The 25,585-nt window shown below is 37.8% G+C and overlaps 1 protein-coding gene across 1 annotated transcript; it reads right to left on the bottom strand.

The window, feature by feature from the left end:
• Positions 1-546: 546 nt before the first annotated feature.
• Positions 547-24,567, bottom strand: ENAM (enamelin). Its single transcript, XM_010839108.1, has 8 exons — positions 23,741-24,567; positions 19,991-20,059; positions 19,823-19,873; positions 18,660-18,701; positions 16,566-16,835; positions 15,520-15,582; positions 14,064-14,114; positions 547-9,293 (listed from the first exon to the last, which is right to left on the bottom strand). Exons 1-8 carry the CDS (start codon positions 23,789-23,791, stop codon positions 6,456-6,458), a joined length of 3,435 nt encoding a protein of 1,144 aa, XP_010837410.1. The 5' UTR covers positions 23,792-24,567; the 3' UTR covers positions 547-6,455.
• Between the last annotated feature and the right edge of the window lie 1,018 nt (positions 24,568-25,585).

Here is a 25,585-nt window from a genome sequence, read left to right on the forward strand (position 1 = left end):
TCTTGAGTCCAGCTTGTACTTCATCCAGTCCAGCATTTCGCTTGATGCACTCTGCATATGAGTTAAATAAGCAGGGTGATAATATACAGCCTTGACACTCCTTTCGCAGTTTGGAACCAGTCTGTTGTTCCATGTCTGGTTTTAACTGTTGCTTCTCTTCTGCATATAGGAGGCAGGTAAGGTGGTCTGGTATTCCTATCTCTTTAAGAATTTTCCAAAGTTTGTTGTGATCCACACAGTCAGAGGCTTTAGCCTAGTCAATGAAGCAGAAATAGATGTTTCTCTGGAATTTTCTTGCTTTTTCTATGATCCAGCAGATGTTGGCAGTTTGATTTCTGGTTCCTCTGGCTTTTCTAAATCCAGCTTAAACATCTGGAAGTTCTTGGTTCATGTACTGTTGAATCTTGATTTAGGGAATTTTGAGCATTACTTTGCTAGCATGTGAAATGAGTGCAATTGTGCAGTAGTTTGAATATTCTTTGGCATTGCCCTTCTTGAGACTGGAATGAAAACAACCTTTTCACATCCGTATGTGACTATTGGAAAAATCATAGCTTTTACTATATGTACTTTTGTCGGCAAAGTGATATCTCTGCTTTTAAATATGCTGTCTAGTAGTTTCATTCATACATTTAAGTGAGAAATTTAGCAGGAGTTCATAAGGAGTGAATGCAGATGAAACAGCTGTGAAAGGAATCTCTGCTTTGTCTTTGCCTTTGTATGAGGTTCCATGGGCTGCTCCCAGTCATTGATGATTGAGTGTGGCAAGAATACCAAGACAGGCTGTGGGGGTGGCAGTATAGTATAGTGGGTAAATCCACGGCCTAGCTTAGAGTACTCTATGCTTAGAGTACTTAGGGAATAATAATAAGTCACTAACGGTCAAGTTTATTCAATGTAAGGTTGAAAAATGGAAGTAAAAATAGCTCTCATAAAATATCTCATAAAATAACTGTCTTATAAAAATAAGGATATATGCCATTGTATATGTTTATCATTAAGCACAACTTTATATAGCACTCACTAACCTTCTATAAATTCTAGTTGGTATTGTGGGTTAATTGTCTTTTGGCTTTTCTCTGCCCAGGCAACAAATGAGAGAAAAATGTGGATGTGTATTAATTCAGTGATTCTCAAACTTTAGTGTGTGTGAGACTCACCCGGAGAACTCCTTAGGACAGATCATTTAGCCCCACTCTCAGAGATGCTGGTTAAGCAGTTCTCGGATACCACAGGAGAAATTAGAGGGTGCAGAAACTTCCCAAATGCCTCTGCTGCCCGGGAATTGCTTTAGAACTTCTCCTTTAGAATTGTTAATATAAACCTTTATCTCCACCTAGTGGTTGATTTAGGAAATACAATGCGTATACATTTTATTACATTTCATTTAATCCTTGTAAGTGCCTTGTGAAATACTCTCTTCATTTACAAATCATGAAACTAAGATGCAAAGAGATAAAGTGATTTTATTAAAGTTTGACAAATAGTACATGAAAAACTGATCATTGGATCCAGACTATGAGGCTCCAAAGCCGATGCTCTCTTTCAGTTTGTTATGTCTAAAATACATTTTCCAGATCAGTTCCTCTAGTAATTCCACTTTTGAGGAAGTAATCAGAAATATGGACAAAGAGGCATAAAGATATTTATCACAACATTATTTATTATAGTGAAAATTCGTAAGAAACTTTTAAGTCCATCATTGAAGGGAATGATAATATAGTATATACTTCAGAATATTTTACAGACAACAAAAATGAAGCTTTAAATATTTTTAATTGTATGGAAATTTGTTGCATAATGTCAAGAGGGAAATGTCAGCTAGTTCATAAAATAATTACTTCAAAATCTCCTTCCCATATACATATAAAGGAGAAAATAGGCCAAAATATTAACATTGGGTAGTGAAATTATGTGTTATTTTTATTTGTTTACCTTTTCATTATTTGCCAAATAGTCTATGATGAGAATGTATTTTGGTAATTAGAAAAATTGTTATTTTAAATCAATAACATTAAAATTTGGGAAATTCTAAATTTCTATCCATTTACGTGTAAAGGAAAAGTGACATTTATTTAGCATCTGCTCTGTGCTCAGCAAAATGCCAGTTATTGTGAGGGATAGTTACATGAGATGAATAAGAACTGAGTCTCACTTTCTCTCTTCTATAGGTAGAACTAACTGGGAAAAACCAGCACATGATATAAAACAGCGAGGGATTAAATATAAAAAACTATGTGCTGTGAGCCTTAAGGGAAGCTGGGGAGTTTAGGGCTGGTTAATCTTGGAGGAGATATAGTATTAACGGAATAGGGCCTTCATGGATAGAATAGAACTTTTTAGAGTAGAACTACACGAGCCAAGCAAAGAGACAGGAAGACGCATAACATACTTGTAAGAATAGAGACAGGATTGGCCTGCCCCTCTTTCTTTGTGTTCTCTTATCGAGCCTGTCACTTGCATGCTTCATTTATACAAACCCCCTCAAATTGGTAATACTCCATTTTTTCAGTGATCAACACCTTTCTGTTTCTTTTCTGGTGAGTGTTCGGTTATCCCTTAATTATAGGAAATAGCCTAGGACTTTGCCACTCCAACTTTGATCTATTGATACCAACTGGCTGATTTATTATCACCTGGGAGTATTTTCATAATACAGAATTGCAGGCCTCTCTCCAGATCACAGAATCAAAGCCTGCATTTTAAAAAGATCCATGTGCACATGAATGCCTAAGAAACTCTGGCGTAGCATGCAACACTGTCAAAAGTAGCTTGAATCCTAGGTAAAGGAGGCAGTTGCCAACATGGTTTAATAGCTGAGGGACTGACAAGGTCCTGACCAAACAAAGTTTTCTACCAGTGTTCTTCTCCAAATATGTGTGATTTGACTCACTCTTTAAGGGCATGCCTACATGTTAACCAACACTGGAGAAGGAATGTTTTTGCCAGGTTAACCATAGCAAATACCTGCTTTATACAGTGCAGAAAGGAATGAGGCACAGTTATTTGATTAAGTGCAGAGGAAATTACTGTCCCATTTTGATGCAGCACAGACATGAAGGATGTGTGTCCTAAGGGAGATGACATGGAGCACTATGATGGCAGAGGATCTTTGATTGGGGAGGGGATGGGGCACTGAGGGCAGCTTCATCTGTTTCACAGTTATATCTGTGTTGACCAACAGCTTAGTTTCCTCCTTGCTCCTTTTTTTGAAGAGTCCTGCTCCATCAGCATGGTATTCTGTTTTGTTACCTGTTTATTCGTGGTGAATTCAAAGAGAGAGAAGAAGATCCAGCGACTGATGTTTTGGGGCTAGGGATTAGGTGCAGAGGCATGGAAGAACAGATGGACAAACCAAGAACTATAACTCATTGTGAAATGATGATTACCTATTTTCTACCAAGTACAGTTCTTCTGAGTTTTAGCTGGATACTTGGCCTGAGTCACAGTGAAACCTTTGAGGTTTTGTGAAGGAAAGACAGCTATTGATTTCAAGTCCTTTATTTCTAGTTCCCTTTTGGGTTTTTAGAAATAAAGTTTGGTTTCCTGAGGGCAAGATGAATCTTCTTTACGGTCCTCAGGGTCACGACTGAGGGAGACCAGTTAAGTGAGGCCAGAGATGTGTCAAAACAAATGATAAAAGTAACTCACATGTCATGTCTTGTAAATTTCTTTTAAGATGTATAAAGTTAAGACTGATGTTAGTTCAGGGAATCCAAAAAGCCAGGGAATAATCTCTGTGATAATGGCTACTAGGCTGAGGTTTAAGGGGTGGTTCGACCCTATATTTCATCATCCTATTTAGCTTTTTGCTCAAAGTGAAAAAAATATATGTCTTCCTCTGGCCAATTGGCTCAGTGGCCAGGTACCCCTAGAGAGATCTATTATAGGCTATGAGACAGAAAAGCTTATAAAGCAAGTATTTGTTAGTCTTGCTGAATTATTTCCTATGTTTGTTATCCTCAGATATTATTTTCTCCTTTAATTTATCAATGAGTCATCACCAGGATGTATCTAGTTATTTTAGAATCAGGAGGTGATGACCACTAGACATAGGAACTTAGCACAGAAATTGGGCCATGGTGGTCAGATGGGGGCACTCAAGACAAGAGGGGGTCACTTTCAAGGCCTGCCATCCCCACTGTGTGCACCTTCATCTTAGAGCTGATTCTTTGCTTAGCAAGGGCACACAAAATAATTTCTTTAAGAAACTCAGCCCTGGTGTCTGGGTTTATGGAAGAATGCCTGTGGTGGTAGTGATGATGGTGGTGAGATGAAGAGTCGTCTTCTACAGAGATGTTCCCTCCCCCCTTTTCTCACTGTGCATTCTCAAATTCAGTAGATGTTCTTGTTCCACTGTGCTTTTACATTTTATATTACAGTGGTCTCAGATGACAAATTAAAGCTGTGGTGCCTCATAGATAAAGATTAGTCGACATATCTGCCAAAAAATATATGATCTATGCATTTTGAGAAAATACTGAAGTGAATGAATGTTTTACAGTGAAAGTATTTGTGTCTAGATTAAAGAAATCATTTGAAAAGAAGTAGTGAAACATAACAATGTAGTTTTATTTTGATGAGGATAATTCTTGAGAGACAGTTGTAGATAGAATAAGTTAATAATTTTTCAACATGTGATTAAAATCTGGTGGTGGTGCTGGTGGATTTAAGCAACTAGTGGACTGGCCTAGATAATCTACCTCTAAACCCTGAGATTCTACAATGCAAATGTTGCTGAGTATATAAAGCTATGGAGTATGGCGGCTCATTTAGCATCCCAGATGGTGTACCCACAGGACAAGCTTACTGTGGTATTTTCATGGGAGCTTTCAAAGCTGTTTAAAAACCAATCAATAAATATTTATTGGCTATCTACTATATGCAAGACACTGTGCCAGGGACTCGAGAAGACTCAAAGGGAAAGATTCCTTTTCTCAGGAAGTTTTCAGCGTATTTTCCCAAGGGTCTGAGATCTTCTTATGAAATCTGTCCTAGGAAACTTTCTCCTAATAAACTCCTAAGAGCCAACAGGTAACTTTCTGGATAATTTGGATAATTCTTCCTCTCTGGGAAGGAATATACAGAGAGTAGGCCAAAGTGCCATTAATAAAAACAGAAAAAACACCTAGATGTATTCTAAGCAAGGCAATATAGAAGTATCTACTTCACAAAATAATTTACACTATTTAAACAAGATACAAAGAGAATGTGTCTGTGAATAATTCTACCAGGGCATGAAGAATAAGTAGTAGAATACACTGGTAGGACCACTTATACTGTACTACTAAAGAAATTAACCTTTGGGTATTTCTCTTATTAGGATAGCATTACCCTAAAGATATTCTGTAGATCCTGCAGATTATGAGTTGATGATGGGGTATGGCAAGTCCTACTTTTTTTTATCAGGATGCTCAGTTGAAGAGAGGGAGTCCTTCCCTCTTTACCTTCTTAAGTCTTGTCCCCAGGCTACTAGGTCTGGGTAAATATCCTCTTTTCCCTTATTCTTCCTTTTGAATATGTTCCTCTCACTGAGCTGTGTCTACTTGGTAAAGACCATATGAAAATTAAAAATAAAAATATGTATCAGTGTCTACTATTTCCAAAATATGTTCTGCAATGATGGTTAGGCTGGGCCAAGAAAAAAATCAGTATGGAATTTAGAGTAAACACAAGGAGGAAGTGAGATGTCCATGCAGTCTTAAGTTATGCAAATGATATAGCAGAGAAAAAGATGAAGAAAGGAGTCAGAGAAGAAAGAGATTGACAAGTGATACACTGGGAAACAGAACAGAAAGCTGAGAAGAAAAGAAGAAAAAATTGAGAAATTGGATATAAAGACTAGTGATAGTTAAAGGTATCTTACTACATAAAAAGAGAGAGTGCAAGATGGGGAAGGAAAAATAAAAAGCTAAACACAGAGTGGTTGATAGAAATAAAGAAGGAGGATTAAAAAAGGAAATGATAAAGGTGAAGAAAGAGGTAGTGGAAGAAAAATTGCAAAAGAGAATATTAACCAGGAAAAAGACCAACACAAGGAAGTAAAAAGTACAGTGCATTAGGATTATATTGATGTATAGATCTCCATACATAAAATGGCAAGTTCATCTGCTTTTCTGTCTTGCAAATGCAGACAATTTTGCAAGTATGGAACTTTGAGAGGAAAAGGAAGAATCAGCAAGCACAAAGAAACTAATCCAGACAAGTGGATTACAAGTTTCAGGGCAATGGTGGTCAGAGCCTTCCTTTTTTTTTTTTTAAAGTCTGTGCTAATTAGTGACAATACTGACTCTAGCAAACCTCAGAGGCCCAGCCTCCTGTGCTGGAGTGGGGAAAAACAAGGATCACCAAGAAGGTGAGATACTTAATCAAGTCTTGGGGGAGAAAATGTCTGGAAACCACTGTAGAATAGCAGGTATTTTCCTTCCCCAGAGAATACTTGCTGGAGATGATTCCTAGGCCTGAAGTAGTAAGCAGTCTTGAACCTGGTCCTGTGGATTGGTCCCTACTTGAAGAGGATCAAATGGAGTGTGATCATCTGCATTAAGTGGGTCTACATTTATATTCTGAAACTGTGCCCCAGTGGCTAACTCAGCCAATGAGTTAGGAATTTCAGTAGGCATAATTGGATCCCCATCAAATGAGCCTTGCCTTCCAAGACTAGATGGAGTCCCAGTGCTGGAGGTGTAATACTTTGTTAATTTGGAGTCAAAACATGGTAACTTTAGTATGGTAGATGGTCTTTGTTGCTGCCTTTTGCCCTCATTTCCTTGCACTTCACTTGGAATTCCTTCTGGCTTGGGACCTTCATCAGGTGTATCCATAACAAGCTGCTCAGGAGTAAGATCAACAGGTCTTTCATTGAGCTGGTTGCCTTCTAATGTTTGTTCCAAAACATGGTTTCCATCTTCAAGATCACTTTTGAGGCAAGGTATATTCTTTGATTGAAGGGAACTGGCTTCAGGAAGGGGCCTAATTCCCCTTTGGCTCAATTGATTATTTATAGAACATGGTGTGTTCCTCCTCAGAGTGGACACGTCATCTCTGAAAGGACTTGGGTTTTGACTTTCTCCAGGAAGTCTTTTTTCTGAGCTGTTTCTTTGGCCAGGTAGGATGCTTGTTGGGGAAATAGTATATCTTTCATGCTTAGTATGACTGTCTGTATAGAGAGGGCTGGTGTCTTGGTTTTCCCCTGGTGCAAGACCAAAAAAAAGAGTGTAGTCTTGTAGAGCAAGTGGATTGTCCTTGGGCCCTATGGAGCCACCAGCACAGCAAGGGCCTCGCTGGCTTAGGTGAAATAGACGTGTTTCTTTTTGACTTCCTGGGTAATGTGGAGGAATTAAGTCTGGAAAAGCCAAATGTCCTCCCTCTGGTGAATTTAACCTAGTGATTTGCATGCCATAATTCAAATTCTCACCTTCATGCCATGTTGGATCTTTCTGAAGCCCAGTTGGGGAGTTACTGAAATAAGGCTGATTCTCCTTGTGGTATGGTGGACTAGCAGGGGCTTTGGGTAGATTCGTTGGCTGACCCCAGAAAGTTCTGGTAAAATATGGCCTCCTTTCTTTCTGCCCTTGGACTTGAACCATGTGGTCCCAGGAATTCCAAGAAGGAAACATAGTGTTTTCTTCTTGTCCAACAGCATTAGTAGGATAATAGCCCCTGTTCTCCACAAGCAGTGGTATAGTGGGAGCAGTATTATATGATGGAAAGTTCTCATCTGGGCTCCAGGGGTAAAATTCACCGTAAGGAAAATACTCCCTGGGTTTTGGTAGATTATCTAAGGAATAGGGAGAGTATTCCTTTGGTTGGTTTGAGGTATATTGCTTGCCTTCATACCTAGCTGTTGGGACTGTCTTAAAGTTCGACTCATCTACACCCCATGTCGTTTGTCCTGGGAAAGGTTCATCTCCAGTTGGATCAGCTGGGCCTTCTTCATTATAAGGGATTGTCTCTTTTGGATCTGGAGTATTCATGGGATAGTGTGGATTTTCAGATTGCCCCATTGTATTGGGAGGATCATTTCTTTCATCCCAGCTATTACTTCTAAGGTATGGTGGGTTTTCCCTGCGGTCATAGGGGTTGTAGTCAGTGTAGTAAATACGTCCTCTAGAGCCAAGGGAAGGATGAGGTAAGTGTTCTTCCTTCCTTCCAGGATCTTCCTTAAAAGGTGGAGAGATTTCTTGTTGGTTCCAAGTATTTCTTCCAGCAGGAAAACGTTCCCTTGCAGGGGAAGGAGATCCCTCAGGGTATACAGGCTGATGTGTACTGTGCTTTATTTCTGGCTGATTAATTTCTGATTCATATGGAATTCTTCTTGGTTCTAAAATAATCCCTTTGGGCAAATTCTGGCTTTGGGTTTGTCCATTAGAATTTGGGGTTCCTCTGGAATCTCCTCTGGGGTAATAAGAGTTTTCATGTTGATCTATAGAATTAAAATTTGGGACTAGAATGTTACCCTCAGGGTGAGGCAGTTTATAGTTTGATTTAGTAACTCCATAGTCTTGAGAGTTTCTCCAGTGGCCATTTGGATCCCTTGTAGGAATGACTATTCTTTCTTTTTGACTTACTGGCTTCTCTTTTGGATTTTGGATGTTTTCATTGTGGCCAGTAGTACCATGTTTGGGACCCAGAGGGGCAATGGTTCCCGCAGGTTGTTTACTGGGCCCTGCAGGCTTTCTTCTGAAATTTACTGGATTTCCTGCATAATTGGGATAATTGCCCCTTACGGTGGAGGCATAAGCTCTGCGATATATTGGATATCCTAGACGAATTGCTTGTTTGCCTTCCAAAACAAAGGAGTTCCACCGAGGAGCCCTTTGAATTTGTTGATTTCGGTAAAAAGGCCCATTACGTCTGTTCCCCATAGAGGTACCAGTAGGATGCCATTGTCTTCCTGCAGGAAAATTTCGAATGTTAGGATATGGATAATTTTCATGAATATTTGTCTGACTTGGTCTCCACGGGGTTTGACTTCTTGGAACTCCTTGGCCGGAAACATTTACTACAGGGTTGTTTTGAACTGTAGGGTTGCTCACAGTGTTAGGGTCCTGACCATTGTTTCCTGCTGGGCTGGTGTCATTTCCGCCTTGACCCGCTCTGGGACTGGGTGCACCTGGCTGGGTAGAGTTAGTTTCAGGAACTGTTGAATTAACAGAAGGATCTGTGGCTGGAGTCTCTGTTTTAGGAGGATCTTCTTCTTTTGGTTTTTCAAAATCTTCAAACATCTCTTCTGAATAATAAGGAGGACGGCCCCCAAATCCATGATATCCAAAAAATCCAAAGAAAGGGTTCTGTAGGAAGAAGATGGAAATAATAATTGCTCTCTGTTTCCCACTGTGGTGTTGCTTGGAATTTTTTGAAGGAATAGAAAAATCTATTTGTGATATATTTTTAAAATCACCACTGGTTATGCTTTCTTTCTTGAAATTTGATTCTTCCTTGGTTCCCATTACCTTTCCTCCTTCTGGTACTCTTACTTTCTGAGCAGTACTTAGTTTTCTCTTCTTCGGCCTGGATTCTAAATCAAGTTTTTTTTTTTTTTTTTTTAAGAAATCCATCTTCTATCCACCTTATTCTGTTCTCATTTAACACACCTGCTTTGAGCAATCTATTACAGGCCAGTTTTTCAATATGGATAAATGCCAGTGACTCATAAAGCCATAATTCTGGTGCATGACTCTCTCCTGAGGTTGAGACAGCAAAACTGCTACATTAAAGATCTTATGAGTACCTCTAACTGTATGTACCCAGACTAGACTCTTTTCCCCCACACTTCATTCTCCAGTGTTCTATATGTAATGAGCATTCACCACTATCTACCCAGTTTCCTAAGTTTCCACTCTGTTTCCCCCAGACAATTAATGACCAAATCTATAAAATCTGAGCTTCCCTGGTGGCTCAGCTAGTAAAGAATATGTCTGCCAAGTACGAGATCAGGTTCAATCCCTGGATCTGGAAGATCCCCTGGAATCTGAAGGAAATAGCAACCCACTCCACTGTTCTTGCCTGGGAACTCCCATGGACAGAGGAGCCCGGAAGGCTTCAGTCCATGGGGTTGCAAAAGAGTTGAACATGACTTAGTGACTAAACAACAAACAGCAACCCAGTTTCCCAAGTTTCCACTCTGTCTCCCCTAGACAGTTAATGACTAAATCTGTAAAATCTAAACCTTTGCCCCACCCGCTTTATCCCCAATAGCCCTGTGCTATTGCAACAGGTTTCTCACTGGTTACTCTGGATATAATTTTACTTTCCTCTAATCTTGCCTCTCAATTGCCATCAGAGTAGTAGAGGTTGAGGGGTGGGTATTTGGGAAAGTTCTATCACTTTCCTCAAATACTAACTAAAGTTGCCCTTACCTTACAGGATAAACTCTAAACTCTAAACTCATAGCATAACATACAAACCATGGTGCTAAAGAGTGGGGCTCTAGACAAATATAGGTTAAAATCTCTATTCCACCAGTCCTAATAGTATGACTCTGGGTTAACCTCAGTTTATTCACTTGTAAAAGGGAAATAATAAATAATATCTACCTCATAGATTATCATGAGCATCAAGTGAGGTCAGGTCAATAATAATAATATATTATTATATTAAGAAGTATACTATATAATATAGTTTTATGTGTATATATATATATAAAACACTTGTCAGGCACTTACTAAGTACTAGGCACTGAGTTTTATGTATGTTACCTCACTCGATGCTCATAATTAACCATGAGCTTCACAGGTTCTATGAAGACCTACATGACCTTCTAGAACTAACACTAAAAAAAGATGTCCTTTTCATCATAGGGGACTAGATTGCAAAAGTAGGAAGTCAAGAGATTCCTGGAGTAACAGGCAAGTTTGGCCTCGGAGTGCAAAATGAAGCAGGGCAAAGGCTCACAGAGTTTTGCCAAGAGAATGCACTGGTCATAGCAAACACCCTCTTCCAACAACACAAGAGACAGCTCTACAACACATGGACATCACCAGATGGTCAATGCTAAAATCAGATTGATTATATTCTTTGCACCTGAAGATGGAGAAGCTCTATACAGTCAGCAAAAACAAGACCGGAGCTGACTGTGGCTCAGATCATAAACTCCTTATTGTCAAATTCAGACTTAAATCGAAGAAAGTAGAGAAAACCACTAGGCCATTCAGGTATGACCTAAATCAAATCCGGCACAATTATACAGTGGAAGTGACAAATAGATTCAAGGGTTTAGATCAGATAGAGAGCCTGAAAAACTGTGGATGGAAGTTTGTAACATTATACAGGAGGCAATGATCAAAATGATCCCCAAGAAAAACATAAAAAGGCAAAATGGCTGTCTGGGGAGGCTTTACAAATATCTGGAGAAAAGAGAGAAGTGAAAGGCAAAGGAGAAAAGGAAGGATATACCCATCTGAATGCAGAGTTCCAAAGAATAGCAAGGAGAGATAAGAAAGCCTTCATAAGTGATTAATGCAAAGAAATAGAGGAAAACAATAGAGTGGGAAAGACTAGAGATCTCTTCAAGAAAATTAGAGATACCAAGGAAACATTTCATGCAAAGATGGGCACAATAAAGGACAGAAACAGTCTGGACCTAACAGAAGCAGAAGATACTAAGGAGAGGTGCCAAGAATACACAGAAGAACTGTACAAAAGAGAGCTTCATTGACCCAGATAACCACGATGGTGTGATCACTCATCTAGAGCCAGACATCCTGGAATGTTAAGTCCAAGTGGGCCTTAGGAAGTATCACTACGAACAAAGCTAGAGGAGGTGATGGAATTCCAGTTGAGCTATTTCAAATCCTGAAAGATGATGCTGTGAAAGTGCTGCACTCAATATACCAACAAATGTGGAAAACTCAGCAGTGGCCACAGGACTGGAAAAGGTCAGTTTTCATTCCAATCCCAAAGAAAGGCAGTGCCAAAGAATGCTCAAACTACCACACTGTTGCACTCATCTCACACGCTGGTAAAGCTCAAAATTCTCCAAGCCTGGCTTCAACAATACATGAACCATGAACTTCCAGATATTCAAGTTGGTTTTAGAAAAGACAGAGGAACCAGAGATCAAATTGCCAACATCCACTGAATCATCAAAAAAGCAAGAGATTCCAGAAAAGCATCTACTTCATTGACTTTACACTAAAACCTTTGTGTATATCACAACAAACTAGAAAATTACTAAAGAGATTGGAATACCAGACCACCTTACATAACTCCTGAGAAACCTGTTTACAGGTCAAGAAGCAACAGTTAGAACCAGATATGGAACAATGGACTGGTTCCAAACTAGGAAAGGAGTACATCAAGGCTGTAGATTGTCATCCTGCTTATTTAAGTTATATCCAGAGTACATCATATGAAATGCTGGGCTTAATGAAGCACAAGCCAGAATCAAGATTTCTGGGAGAAATATCGATAACCTCAGATATGCAGATAACACCACCCTTGTGGCAGAAAGAGAAGAACTAAAGAGCCTCTTGATGAAGGTTAAAGAGGACAGTGATAAAGTTGGCTTAAAACTCAACATTCAAAAAACAAAGATCATGGCATTCAGTCCCATTACTTCATGGCAAATAGATGGGGAAACAATGGAAACAGTGAGAGACTATTTTCTTGGGCTCCAAAATCACTGCAGATGGTGACCGCAGCCACAAAATTAAAAGACAGTTGCTCTTTGGAAGAAAAGCCATGACAAACCCCTAGACAGCATATTAAAAAGCAGAGACTGGAAGTTTGGAACTTTCCTGGAGACCTTTGCCTTTCAACTCAAGGGGTGCAGTTTCTAATCCCTCATCAAGGAGCTAAGATCCCACTGCCCAAGTAAACCAAAACCTAAAACAGAAGCAATACTGTAAAGAGTTCAGAAGAGACTTTTAAAATGGTCCACAGAAAAATAAATAAACTTAAAAGCTTAAAAGAAAAATGAAAGCAGAGAAATTACTTTGCCATCAGAGGTCCATCTAGTCAAGGCTATGGTTTTTCCAGTAGTCATGTATGGATGTGAGGGCTGAACCATCAAGAAGGCTGAGTGCCAAAGAATTGATGCTTTTGAACTGTGGTGTTAGAGAAGACTCTTGAGAGTCTCTTGGACTGCAAGGAGATCCAACCAGTCAATCCTAAAGAAAATCAATCCTGAATATTCATTGGAAGAACTGATGCTGAAGCTGAAACTCCAATACTTTAGCCACCTGATGCAGAGAGCCAACTCATTAGAAAAGACCCTAATGCTGGGAAAGACTGAAAGCTGGAGGAAAAGGGGACGACAGAGGACGAGATGGTTTGATGGCATCACTGACTTGATGGACATAAGTTTGAGCAAGCTCTGGAATTTGGTGAAGAACAGGGAAGCCTGGCATGCTACGGTCCATGGCATAGCAAAGAGTCGGACACAACTGAGTGACTGAAGAATAGCAACAAAGCTTCAGTTTATTTGTATAATGAGAGTATTAGATGATCACTTAATTGCCTTCTGAGTATAACATTCTAAGGTAATTTTTCTTCATTCCTGTTGACTGGTTGTTCTATCACTGTTCACAGTCTAGATCAGCCTTGAGCAAAGGTTATTAGGCTTGCTTTTTAGAGAGGGGGCAGAGAGAGAGGGAGAGAGAGAGAAAGAGAGAGAGAGATTGGTTTCAATACATGTAGAGGAGAAATGATACATCACATTTATTTTAGGTTACTTGGTTAGTTTCACTTTTTAAAAAAATCATGGGTGCTTGAGCTACAGATTCACATGTTGGATTTTAACTTTCTTGTTAAAGTGAAGTCGCTCAGTCGTGTCCGACTCTCTGCAACCCCATGGACTGTAGCCTACCAGGTTCCTCTGTCCGTGGGATTTTCCAGGCAATAGTACTGGAGTGGATTGCCACTTCCTTCTCCAGGGGAATTTCCCAACCCAGGGATTGAACCCGGGTCTTTGAACCCGGGTCTCCAGCATTGTAGACAGACGCTTTACCGTCTGAGCCACCAGAGAAGCCCTTAAACTTTCTTGTTAGATAGGGATCAAAAAAGCAGAGACTTTCAGAATGTAATAACTCAGTGAAGAATGTAGCTTTACTTGTACTTACCCCACCTTCTTCATTGCTACCTGGTGGACGTCCAAAACCTGGTGGTATCTTCTGAAAGGTGAAAACCATAATGAGCACAGAGAAAAAGCACTTTTTATTCTGCCATTTGATTGTAAACGCCACGATGTTTTAAAAATAGTTTGTCAATGTTAGCACTGTTGCTGGCTTTTAGTTTCTGAGTCATTTGCTCTTACAGCCTAGCTATTAATAATTATGACATAACTATCAATGAATTCTTGTAAATACAAAGACCTTAACTGGATCCTTGGTTATGTTACTCAAAATACCATGTGTGGCTGCATCTCCTAGCAGTCATCCTGTCCCATCACCAACACACACACACACGCACACACAGAAAGGGGAGAGAGAGAGAGAGATTTGAGTGCTATGAGGATCCAAACATCCACATTAGAATATCTAATAATGAGGATTAAATAATGATGTTATTTTAAAAATGTTTACATTTAAGTTGACAAACTGACAACCCATCCTGGATTATTACTGTAATATTTTTATACTCAAAACCAAGGTTATTTTCCTAATCAAACTTGGAGGTTGAGTTTCTGCACATGGGAGGGTTTGGAAAAGCAATTCAACTCCCACAGAAGTTTTATGTAGATGAGATTAAAAGCTATTTCAGCCAGAGAATCACGTTTATCTGCTTTTTCAATCTTTACCTGGTACTGTCTTCGTTTTCTTAGTTCATTATTGCCAGTAAAAAGGATGTCACTCTTACAGGGGAAAAAAAATAAGGAAGTTTTACTCCTTGAAATTTTTCCTTGGTGATGAGAAGCCTTCTTGGTTGTAGAGTTGTAGACAAGAAAAAATGATGCCATAGCTGAATGAAGCATCACCAAATATTTATTATTGTTGTTTTTGTTAGTTCAGTTGCAACTGACCTTTAATGTTTCTTTAGATAGTTTATTTTGCAATTCATATTTTTAAATGCTTATCATGCAATTTCATTATTTTGCTTTATTTTGATGATTTTACACTTTAAAGGATTCTTATAATTATTATTTTGCAAGATTCCTTATAATGTGTCTCTGGCTAGAAATTAGAAGGTATTATGGAAAGATCTTAGTCTAGTCATTGTTTTAAAACTCTATTTGTCGTAATTTCCCCATTACATTGAATGAGGATAATCTTTGTATTTTCTAATCTCTTGGGTGAGGAATAGTAGTGAAGGGGCACAGCCCTTTGAAATGAATTCATTAACTAAGTTATTAGTAGTGTTGGATGATTTAGGCTCTGTTCATGTCACCAATTTGAGTAAAAGATCCTTTTAAAAATTCTTCTTTTTCCAATAATGCATTATTACTGATGTGATGATTTTGTGTCATATTCTCTACTCATTGGCATATGGCATTCTATTTAGAATGTATGAACTCAAATTAGCTTGAGATACAACATGATAATATTATTTTCAATTCTAATTTAAGGGAAAAACACTCACATGTGGAATATGCCACGGTGGCTGTTGATAGGGAAATAGCCCATTGCCGAATGGTGGGAATGCCTAGAACAAAGGAATCAGAGTGATGTGGAAATGAGAATAAACGAAAAATGAAACAAACCTATTAAAGACAATTGTTTGGAACTTGGAGGTCTACATCTTCTTTGCATTAAACTGTGAACGTTTAAAGGGCAGAGATGATAATAATAACACTTAGTATTATTGAGCACTTATGTTCTAGGTAATGTGTTGAGAATTTTATATTGGTAAGCTTATTTAATCCTCATATACCAATGTAATAATGTGCTGTCATTATTCTCATTTCACTTAAGATTCTGAGGTTCAGAGAAATTGAGTCACTTGCCCCAAATCTCATAGGTGATAAATGATTGAAGCCAGGATTCCAACCCAGGAGTGTTTTTTCATTCACCTTTGTATTCTCTACAGCTGTAATAGGTCTGATTATGAAAGGTTAACCAACTCAAGACAATGATTTATAAGCTCTACACTGGATGAGATTGAGAAACCATCTGCACATCTTGCTTTAAGTCAGGGCTACACTTATGCTAATCCTGAAGTCCTGGAAGCAGTGTTAACTTTCAGGGCAATGTTTTAGATCATTGAAGAATAGATCTGTAAGGGACTTGGAGAACATTTCATTTACTTGTGATGAACGTGGAGTCTAGAAGGCAAAATGACTTGCTCAGGATCATACACCTAATAAGGTCCAGGGTAAAATTCGAATCTGTGTTCCCTGATCCTCTGTTGGTGCGCTTGTTCATACCATGTTGCCTCTGTAGTTTATTAGGAGCCTCTTTAGGGCAACAGTACATGATTCTATTTTGTACATCAGTTCAGTTCAGTCGCTCAGTCATGTCCAGGTCTTTGCGACCCCATGGACTGCAGCACGCCAGGCTTATTTTGTGCATAGTGGTACCCATATTGGGGAGCACTGGAGAAAGTGTGTTTATGGGGTGGCATTGTTCTCCCAATCCTCCTGAGGCCATTTATGACTCTGGTTTGGAATTTTGCTGGACGAGCCTCACCTGAGGTGTCTGGGTTTCCTCCTCTTGTGGCTGAGCTGTGGTGGTTGATGGCTGCTTTAAATGCTGGTTTGGTGGGGAGTCGGTTGGTTGAGGTTGGTTGGGACTCGGGGTCTCAGGGGCTTGATCTGTCTGTTTGGGTGCTGCGGGAGATGAAGGCTTCTGTGGGCTTTTCTTGTTGGGTGGTGGCTGAGGCCACATGGGCATCTGGTACTGTGGGAAGAGCTGAGGGAGCTGTATACCATTTCCATAAAAGGGACTCAGGTGTGCCAACTGTAGGGTAGTAAATAACAGTGAAGTTACATGAGGGCTGAGATTCCAGCTCTCCCCGCCCTCTTCAGTCTGTCTCTAAAACTCGGCCCAGGAAACTTACGTCAACAGTGGAAGCTTTAAGCTCTTTACCTGGAATTTCTTTACGTGTTTTCTTACAGAAGTGAATTTCAGTCTTGCAGAAAACCAACCAAAGCAAAAGGCACAACTAGGTGAAAAACTTCAGTTAAAAAATTTGGCTTATAATTTTCTAACTTTGAAGCCCTGACTCAGGTAAGAAAGAAATGTATAATTCAGGTTACAGAGGAGTTGATATCAAGTTCAAAATTCCTGTGACTTGTTACAAAAAGGAGACAGAAAGGAGAAAGAACAAAAAAGAAGACAAAGGAAGTGAGAGTGTTAAACAAAAGAAGGAGAAAGAAAGAATAAAAATGTTATGTGTGTAAACATCCTTATATGGGGCTATGCTTGTTGATTACTGGTGAATTCTCATAATTCTGTTTTCATAATGAACATCTCCACAATTACAAGGTGGCTGCTTCTAAAGGAAATCAACCCTGAATATTCATTGGAAGGACTGATGCTGATGCTGATGCTGAAGCTCCAATACTTTAGCCACCTGATGAGAAGAGCTGATGCACTAGGAAAGACCCTGATGCTGGGAAGGATTGAAGGCTAAAGGAGAAGGGAACAGCAGAGGATAAGATGGTTAGACAGCTTCGCCAACTCAATGGACATGAATCTGAGCAAAGTCTGGGAGATAGTGGACAGAGGAAACTGACATGCTGCAGTACATGGAGTCACAAAGAGTTAACATGACTTAGTGACTGAACATCAATAACAACAGGGAAGCAAAAGTAGTTATAATCTGAAAATGGTAATGTATGAATTAACCTCTTACAACAGTAGTTCCCATTCAAACATTCCCTCTCTGATATATCACCAGTCTCTATCTCCAGTCTTCATTAATCAGTCTTTCACTGTCTATGGTTGACATTCACACAATAGTGTGCAGATGCCATGTGGATTGATGGAAGGTGAAATTGCAACCTTGCATTAAGATGTGAGATTTGATGATTAATTAAGTTGGTAAAAATTTCAAACCCCTGGCAAAGTTGCTAAAACTGAGATTGAGAGTTTGAAAGTTGGGTCTCCTAATAGATAAAGAAGAAAAATTGACAATGATGATAATTTTATGTGAGGGACTTTAAAAGAGAATGACTTGAATGAAAAAGATTAAGGTAAAATTGATGAAGTCGATTTTTTTCCCCTGCAGTGGGTCTCATGATCATGTCATAAAAGTTGAAAGTAAAAAAAAAAAAAAAAGTTGAAAGTAACGTATAGTATTATTGTACTATCATAAAATCTTTTCAGAAAAATTATGCCCCAAATTTTTACTCTAAATTAATAATGGATTCATTATTAATTAGTTATAAGAGTTAGCACATAGTGGAAAGTATAATCTAAATTTTAAAAATTAGATAAAAATTAATTTCATAATTTTAGTGTTATCTTTCAAGATAATCCACATAAAACTTTACCCTCCCCCCCAGCATTTACCTATGTTATTTTTTTGTTCTCATTATTTGTAAATATATCTTGTGTGTCTTAGAACCAACTTTTTTCAGATATAAAGAAGCAGTATAATTAATAAATGGTTTTTATCTACATGAAAGTACAATAGATGCAATGATTTTACTTCTTTGAAATTCTTATAATGATTATTAAAATGTGAATAATGATTGGTATCTTTATTAGCTGAGACAAACCATATAATTATCTGTAAATGAACAGGAAATCACTAGAATTAATATAAGTGGAACTTACATGCGGGAAGTTCATAAAGTTGAAGTGACCATAGCGCATCATCTGTGACCAAAGGAATTCATTAATGTGGCAGAAAGTGAAAATTTTATTCAATGAAATCACAAGAAATAATTTTCTGATTTTTAGGTACAGCTGTCATAATATCTTTTACTAATTATGCATGAATTTAAAATAAGTATGCAATTCAGACTTTTCTGGTGGTACAGTAGATAAGAATCTGCCTGCCAGTGCAGGGGACAAGGATTCAATTCCTGGTCTGGGAAGATTCCACATGCCATGGAGCAACTAAGCCCATGTGCCACAACTACTGAGCTCACATGCCCTAGAGTCTGCATGCCGCAGTTACTGGAGTTTGTGCACCTAGAGCCTGTGCTCTACAATAAGAGAAGCCGCTGCAATGAGAAGCCCATGCACTGCAATGAAAAGTAGCTCCTGCTCTCTGCAACTAGAGAAAGCCTGCATGCAGAATGAAGACTCAGTGCAACCAATAAATAAATAACAAATTTTAAAAGTTTCCTAAAAAAATATATATATGCAACTGAAAAAACCTCTGTGGCACGTTATTTTTAAGTCAGATTTTATTTTGACAAGAATCAATATAGAATAATAGAGGATAAAAATAGTGTCTACTTTGAAGTTTTTTTAATGTTCTGCTCTCCTCTTTTGGCCTTCAGTACTTAGGAATTTGATATTCTATGAAAAGATGAAATGTATTTATATACTTAAGTGACTGCCTTCTAACAATCCCTGGTAGAAATGGCTACCTTTGTCAGCTTGAAAACTTAACAAGGAAACTAACATCAATTATAACAAAAATTCACATTTACCTTGAAAAGGAGAAGCACATAGGTGGGATAATGCTAGGGAAATAATTCACTTTGTCTTGATTTGAGAGTTTAAGAGGTAGAGTCTCTCTACATCTTTTATAAGAAATTTTATATATTGGAAAGTTTCCCAATAGTATCCTTTTTAATTTTTATTATTTCCCGCACTATGCAGCTTGCAGGATCTCAGTTTCCTGGCCAGGGATTGAACCAGGCCCAGCGTTGAAAGCCCAGAATCCTAACCAGTAGGCCACCAGGGAACTCCTTAGTATCCTCCTTTTCAAATGAACTCTAGGAAGGGCTCTGGAAAATGTCTCTCCTGAGACTGAACATACATACCTCCTCACTTTTACTGCTAAATCCAGGTATTCGGGGCATATGCATTTGCAACTGGAAGTGAGAGAATATGTGTGACAAGTTCAGAACATCGATTGAAATAAGTCCAAGAACTGTCCTCAAGCTGTGCAACAGCAGAACAAAAAGTCCTAACATTTTAAAAATACTCACTGGCATAGCAATGGAATAACCAAGCAGGCTTAGAAAGACCAGGAGAATCTTCATTTTTCCACTTGGTACCTGGAATGCAAAGCTGGATTTTATTTTTGAATTGTGAAGTAACAATGCTGGGGTTATCTAAGAATTAGATAAGCACTTGGTGCTTATCTAAGCACTAGCCCATCTGTTTGTCGAGGACAGTATAGATATACACAATCTCAGGGGCCTCTGCTGCCATGTTTATTTTGCATTAAGAAACTGTTAGATAGTTATTACCTAGTAGTGTTCTAATCTGCTTAAAAAGGAAAGATAAAAGCCAGAGAGGCAGAGACAGAGAAATACACTGATGCTTGAGAAAATGGTTCATAGCAGTGAAATGTGGAAATTAGAAATTAGGAGTTTATCTTGAAAAATATAAATATTGGTGATTTTAAATTTCTAGTTGCTAGGCTAGTTTAGAAAGGCATAGTAGTGTCTGACTATATTCACCGTTGAGGATAATCTCAATTTGAATGATAGTACAATCCGAAATCAGTATTTTGAACACTCTATATTTAAAATAAATAACCAACAAAGACCTAGTGTATAGCACATGGAACTCTGCTCAATGTTACGTGGCAGCCTGGATGGGAGGGGAGTTTGGAGGAGGATGGATACATGTATATGTATGATTAAGTCCTTTTGCTGCTTACCTGAAACTATCACAACTTTGCTAATTGGGTATATATCCCAACAAAAAATAAAAAGTTAAAAAAAAAAACACACAAGAGAACAAAATCAGTACTTTGAGCTACGTTCTAAGGTGCTGTAGACCACATTCCATTATAAAAAGGCTAGTTATGTAAACAGGAATTTTCTAGAATCTATGCTTTTCTTCTTTCTGCTATTGTTTCTGTTATTACTGTTATTTCTATTATTTTATCTTTTTACAAATATTCAAGAGCTGGTAAAAGAAATAGGAGAAAAAGGCAAAGCTATAGATGGGTCTGTTTGATACTATAGACTTATATATGAAGTTTGGAGATTGTTTTCATGGATTTTATTTACCCCACTCTAGTTAATTATGCAAGGCTTGTATAATTAATTCTTGTATTTACATCTTTGAACAAGACTTATTATAAAGGTAATTCCTTAAGAAACTGTACCATTTGCAACAACACAGAAAGCCCAGAGATAAAGCCACGCACCTATGGACACCTTATCTTTGACAAAGGAGGCAAGAATATACAATGGAGAAAAGACAATCTCTTTAACGAGTGGTGCTGGGAAAACTGATCAACCACTTGTAAAAGAATCAAACTAGAACACTTTCTAACACCATACACAAAAATACACTCAAAATGGATTAAAGATCTGTAAGACCAGAAACTATAAAACTCCTAGAGGAAAACAGGCAAAACACTCTCCAACACAAATCACAGCAGGATCCTCTATGACCCACCTCCCAGAGTAATGGAAATAAAAGCAAAAATAAACAAATGGGACCTAATTAAACTGAACAGCTTTTGCACAACGAAGGAAACTATAAGCAAGGTGAAAAGACAGCCTTCAGAATGGGAGAAAATAATAGCAAATGAAGCAACTGACAAAGAATTAATCTCAAAAATATACAAGCAGCTCCTGCAGCTCAATTTCAGAAAAATAAACGACCCAATCAAAAAACGGGCCAAAGAACTAAATAGACATTTCTCCAAAGAAGACATAGAGATGGCTAACAAATGCATGAAAAAATGCTCAACATCACTCATTATCAGAGAAATGCAAATCAAAACCACAATAAGGTACCATCTCATGCCAATCAGAATGGCTGCTATCAAAAAGTCTACAAACAATAAACGCTGGAGAGGGTGTGGAGAAAAAGGAACCCTCTTACACTGTTGGTGGGAATGCAGATTAGAACAGCCACTATGGAGAACAGTGTGGAGATTCCTTATAAACCTGGAAATAGAACTGCCATATGACCCAGCAATCCCACTGCTGGGCATACACACTGAGGAAACCAGAATTGAAAGAGACGTGTACCCCAATGTTCATTGCAGCAGTGTTTACAATAGCCAGGACATGGAAGCAACCTAGATGTCCATCAGCAGACAAATGGATGAGAAAACTATGGTACATATATACAATGGAGTATTACTCAGCCATTAAAAAGAATACATTTGAATCAGTTCTAATGAGGTGGATGAAACTGGAGCCTATTATACAGAGTGAAGTAAGCCAGAAAGAAAAACACCAATACAGTATACTAACACATATATATGGAATTTAGAAAGATGGTAACAATGACCCTATATGTGAGATAGCAAAAGAGACACAGATGTAAAGAACAGTCTTTTGGACTCTGTGCGAGAAGGTGAGGGTGGGATGATTTGAAATGGTAGCATTGAAATATGTATTATCATATGTGAAGCGGATTGCCAGTCCAGGTTTGATGCATGAGACAGGATGTTCAGGGCTGGTGCACTGGGATGTCTCTGGCGGATGGGACGGGGAGGGAGGTGGAATGGGGGTTCTGGATGGGGAACACATGTGTGCCTGTGGGTGATTCATGTCAATGTTTGGCAAAGCCCACTACAATATTGTAAAGTAATTAGCCTCCAATTAAAATAAATTAATTTAAAAGAAAGAAATGTAAAGGGCTTTGCATAGTGTCTGATGTATACTGAGTTTTAAAATAAATGCTATTGTTTTGTATTCAAAAAAAAAAAAAAGAAACTGTTCCATTTGCATATACAATAGACAAAAATAAAGGTTTTAATCAGAATGATATATTTTCATGATTTAGCAGGTGCAAGATGATTCCTAGCATATTAATCAGGATATAGCCACCAGTATTTGTTCATTCCTTTCCTTTCTTCTGTTGGGTTGGCCATGAACTTCATTCATGTTTTTCCATAAGATGTTGTAGAAAAACCCTGAATGAACTTTGTGGCCAACCCAGTATTTTCTGGGCATGAAATGATCTAGAAGTGACTTGAGCCAGTTTTTACCCTTCTGCTTGCTTCTCTAGAAGCACTGTAATTAGAGAACACTTCATCATTTTCCTAGACTGTAGGTGTAATCAATTACCTTTTATATATCAGAGAAATTGGAAGAGTACAATTAAACAAAGGAAGCAGTAGTATGTAAGTGCCTTTCCTACTAAATAAAGATTTTAGAATTATAACATTGTAGAGAATTAAAAATAACTGAAATTAATGTGTTTAATATAGTCTATAGCAACACAAAGAAGTTAATAAGGAGAATATTGGTAAATGTTTTCCTAAATCTACTTTCTAAGATTATGGCCCAAGATTTTGGGGGAACTTTTATATGTTTAATTTCTCTCTTGCTTAATTATCCATCTAATTTCTATGGTAGCAGTCACTGAGATTCTTGATAACATTATATACTCGTATAGGAATATGTGATCTTTTATTTTGTAAGTATAAAATGTCACTCATTTTCTCTTTTTATAAAATTAACATATTATGTCAGATGACTTTTAAGATTCATTCTGTGTCTAAAAGTTCATGATCAGATGAAAGTCTATACTTAGCTGTTTTTTCAAAAAAGTATTTTTAATTACAGTGATTGCTGTGGAATACAATGACTATGTAAGTTCTTAGCTCTAGTTCTAACATTCCATCTGTCAACTCAGATCTCTTTGTTTTTTTTTTTTTGACATGTTTAAATAGTTTTATCTTCTCAAATGTACTTCTGACAATATTTAGTTTGATATGTGATCTGTTTGTATTAGGAAAAATAAATGAAAATACTCACCAAGTAATCTAGCTTAGGAGAAGAGGCTTCATGCCTACACTGCAGCAGCATTTTTTCACCAAAATTTTCATAAGCCTTTAAGAAAAGTATAGATTTTGCATGAGAAGAAACCTAAGTATAGAACTGAAGCAAATGAATGAAGGAACTAGTAGAAAAGCTTCAGATCTACCTTTATTAAAGAGTCTTCAAAATCGAGCTTAATCTTCAGTTCCTTTAAGAGTAGGGTGAAAGCTAAATCAGAAAATGACCCAGGCACCGTACTTTGAGATTCCTTTAGTGACAGAAGTTGACAAAGTTGACAAAACTTGATTGCTCAGTGGGGATGTGTACATTAGCCCAATGTTAAATGAAATCTAAGTAGTTTGGAAGAAAGCTTATAAGAAAAATAAATATACAAACTAAATCAAGAAGTTTGAAGTTTTATCAGAAGATTAGGCTATATAAAAATAATTATCAGCCAACATCAAAGAATGCAATCAGGAAGTCAATCAACATCTATGAATTAAGCTCATTATTTGAAGCTATATTTTTATGTTGATAATCTCTAATACTCACCCAATGCCAGTTAGATGCTCCAGTATATAAAAAATAACTTCTACCTGAACTTTGCTAACCTGTCTTTGAAATATATTCTTAATAGTCTACATTGAAAATAACTACAAGTTGCTAAAGCCAGGGAGATCTCAGGAGCTAGTCACATTTATTTCTTAATGATGAAACAAAAATTCTTCATAAATATGTCATGTTCTGTACCAAAAAGACTTAAAATAAAAAGATTCCTCCTTGTCAGAAAGCTTGGGTCACATTTAAGCACTGTTGTAGACCTGCACAACCAATCAGCTTTGAGAAAGATGGTTTTGCCGTCTCAAGAGTTTAAGGTGAAAAAACACATCCAATGTGAAATTTATAATGTGTTATTATAGAAGCTGTCAAATGAAGTCTCTCATTATGTATAATAACAGTCCATGAAAATGAGCTTACAGCAGTAAGATTTAGAAGATGCTTTCCTTGATGAATTTGGGATTTTTCAAGTATAGAAACTTTGTTTATACAAAGATATTTAGGGAACAAAGGTGAATATTAACCATGTGCTGTTGTCATAAATCATTGACCATCATCAAAAGGCAGGCCAAAATATGTAATTAATTTAATATACTTAGTATATATTTGTGTGTGTGTGCTCAGTCTTGTCTGACTCTTTGTGACCCCATGGACTGTAGCCCACCAGGCGCCTCTGTCCATGGAACTTTCCAGGTGAGAACATTGGAGTGGGTTGCCATTTCTTCCTCCAGTATATATTTAACATATAATTAAAATGAACTCATATTGCAACATCATGGAATTATACAGTCCATTCTTCAGGCCAGAATACTGGAGTGGGTGGCCTTTCCCTTCTCCAGGGGAATCTTCCCAACCCAGGGATCGAACCCAGGTCTCCTGCATTGCAGGCTGATTCTTTACCAGCTGAGCCACAAGGGAAGCCCAGGAATTATTTAACTCAGTGACTTGATTTGATTCATATTACAGAATGTTACCAAGACATAGTGTTCTTTTTTGAAGTCCAATATATGTTAGTTACTGGGGAGCTATTGAAGAGAAAAGCAAAATGATAAATTAACTCTCAGCTATTCATGATAAAACAAGCTCACAAAGATCTGAGTTGAGAAATTTACTGAAGAAATTATGTTCTGGATGTTTTTAGAAGTTTGATTTTCCATATAAAGATTTCACTGCTAAATAAACAAACAGGACAGTTATTCTTTTCTTTGATAAGAGCAAGCTTTGTTATTTTTGCTGAATTTAGGTTCTCCTGTCCTCTGTGGCTCCATTTGTAGTGGTGATATT

The sequence above is a fragment of the Bison bison genome, unplaced genomic scaffold (genome assembly GCF_000754665.1).
Source record: "Bison bison bison isolate TAMUID 2011002044 unplaced genomic scaffold, Bison_UMD1.0 scf7180017864110, whole genome shotgun sequence".
In the NCBI taxonomy this organism is placed as follows: domain Eukaryota; kingdom Metazoa; phylum Chordata; class Mammalia; order Artiodactyla; family Bovidae; genus Bison; species Bison bison.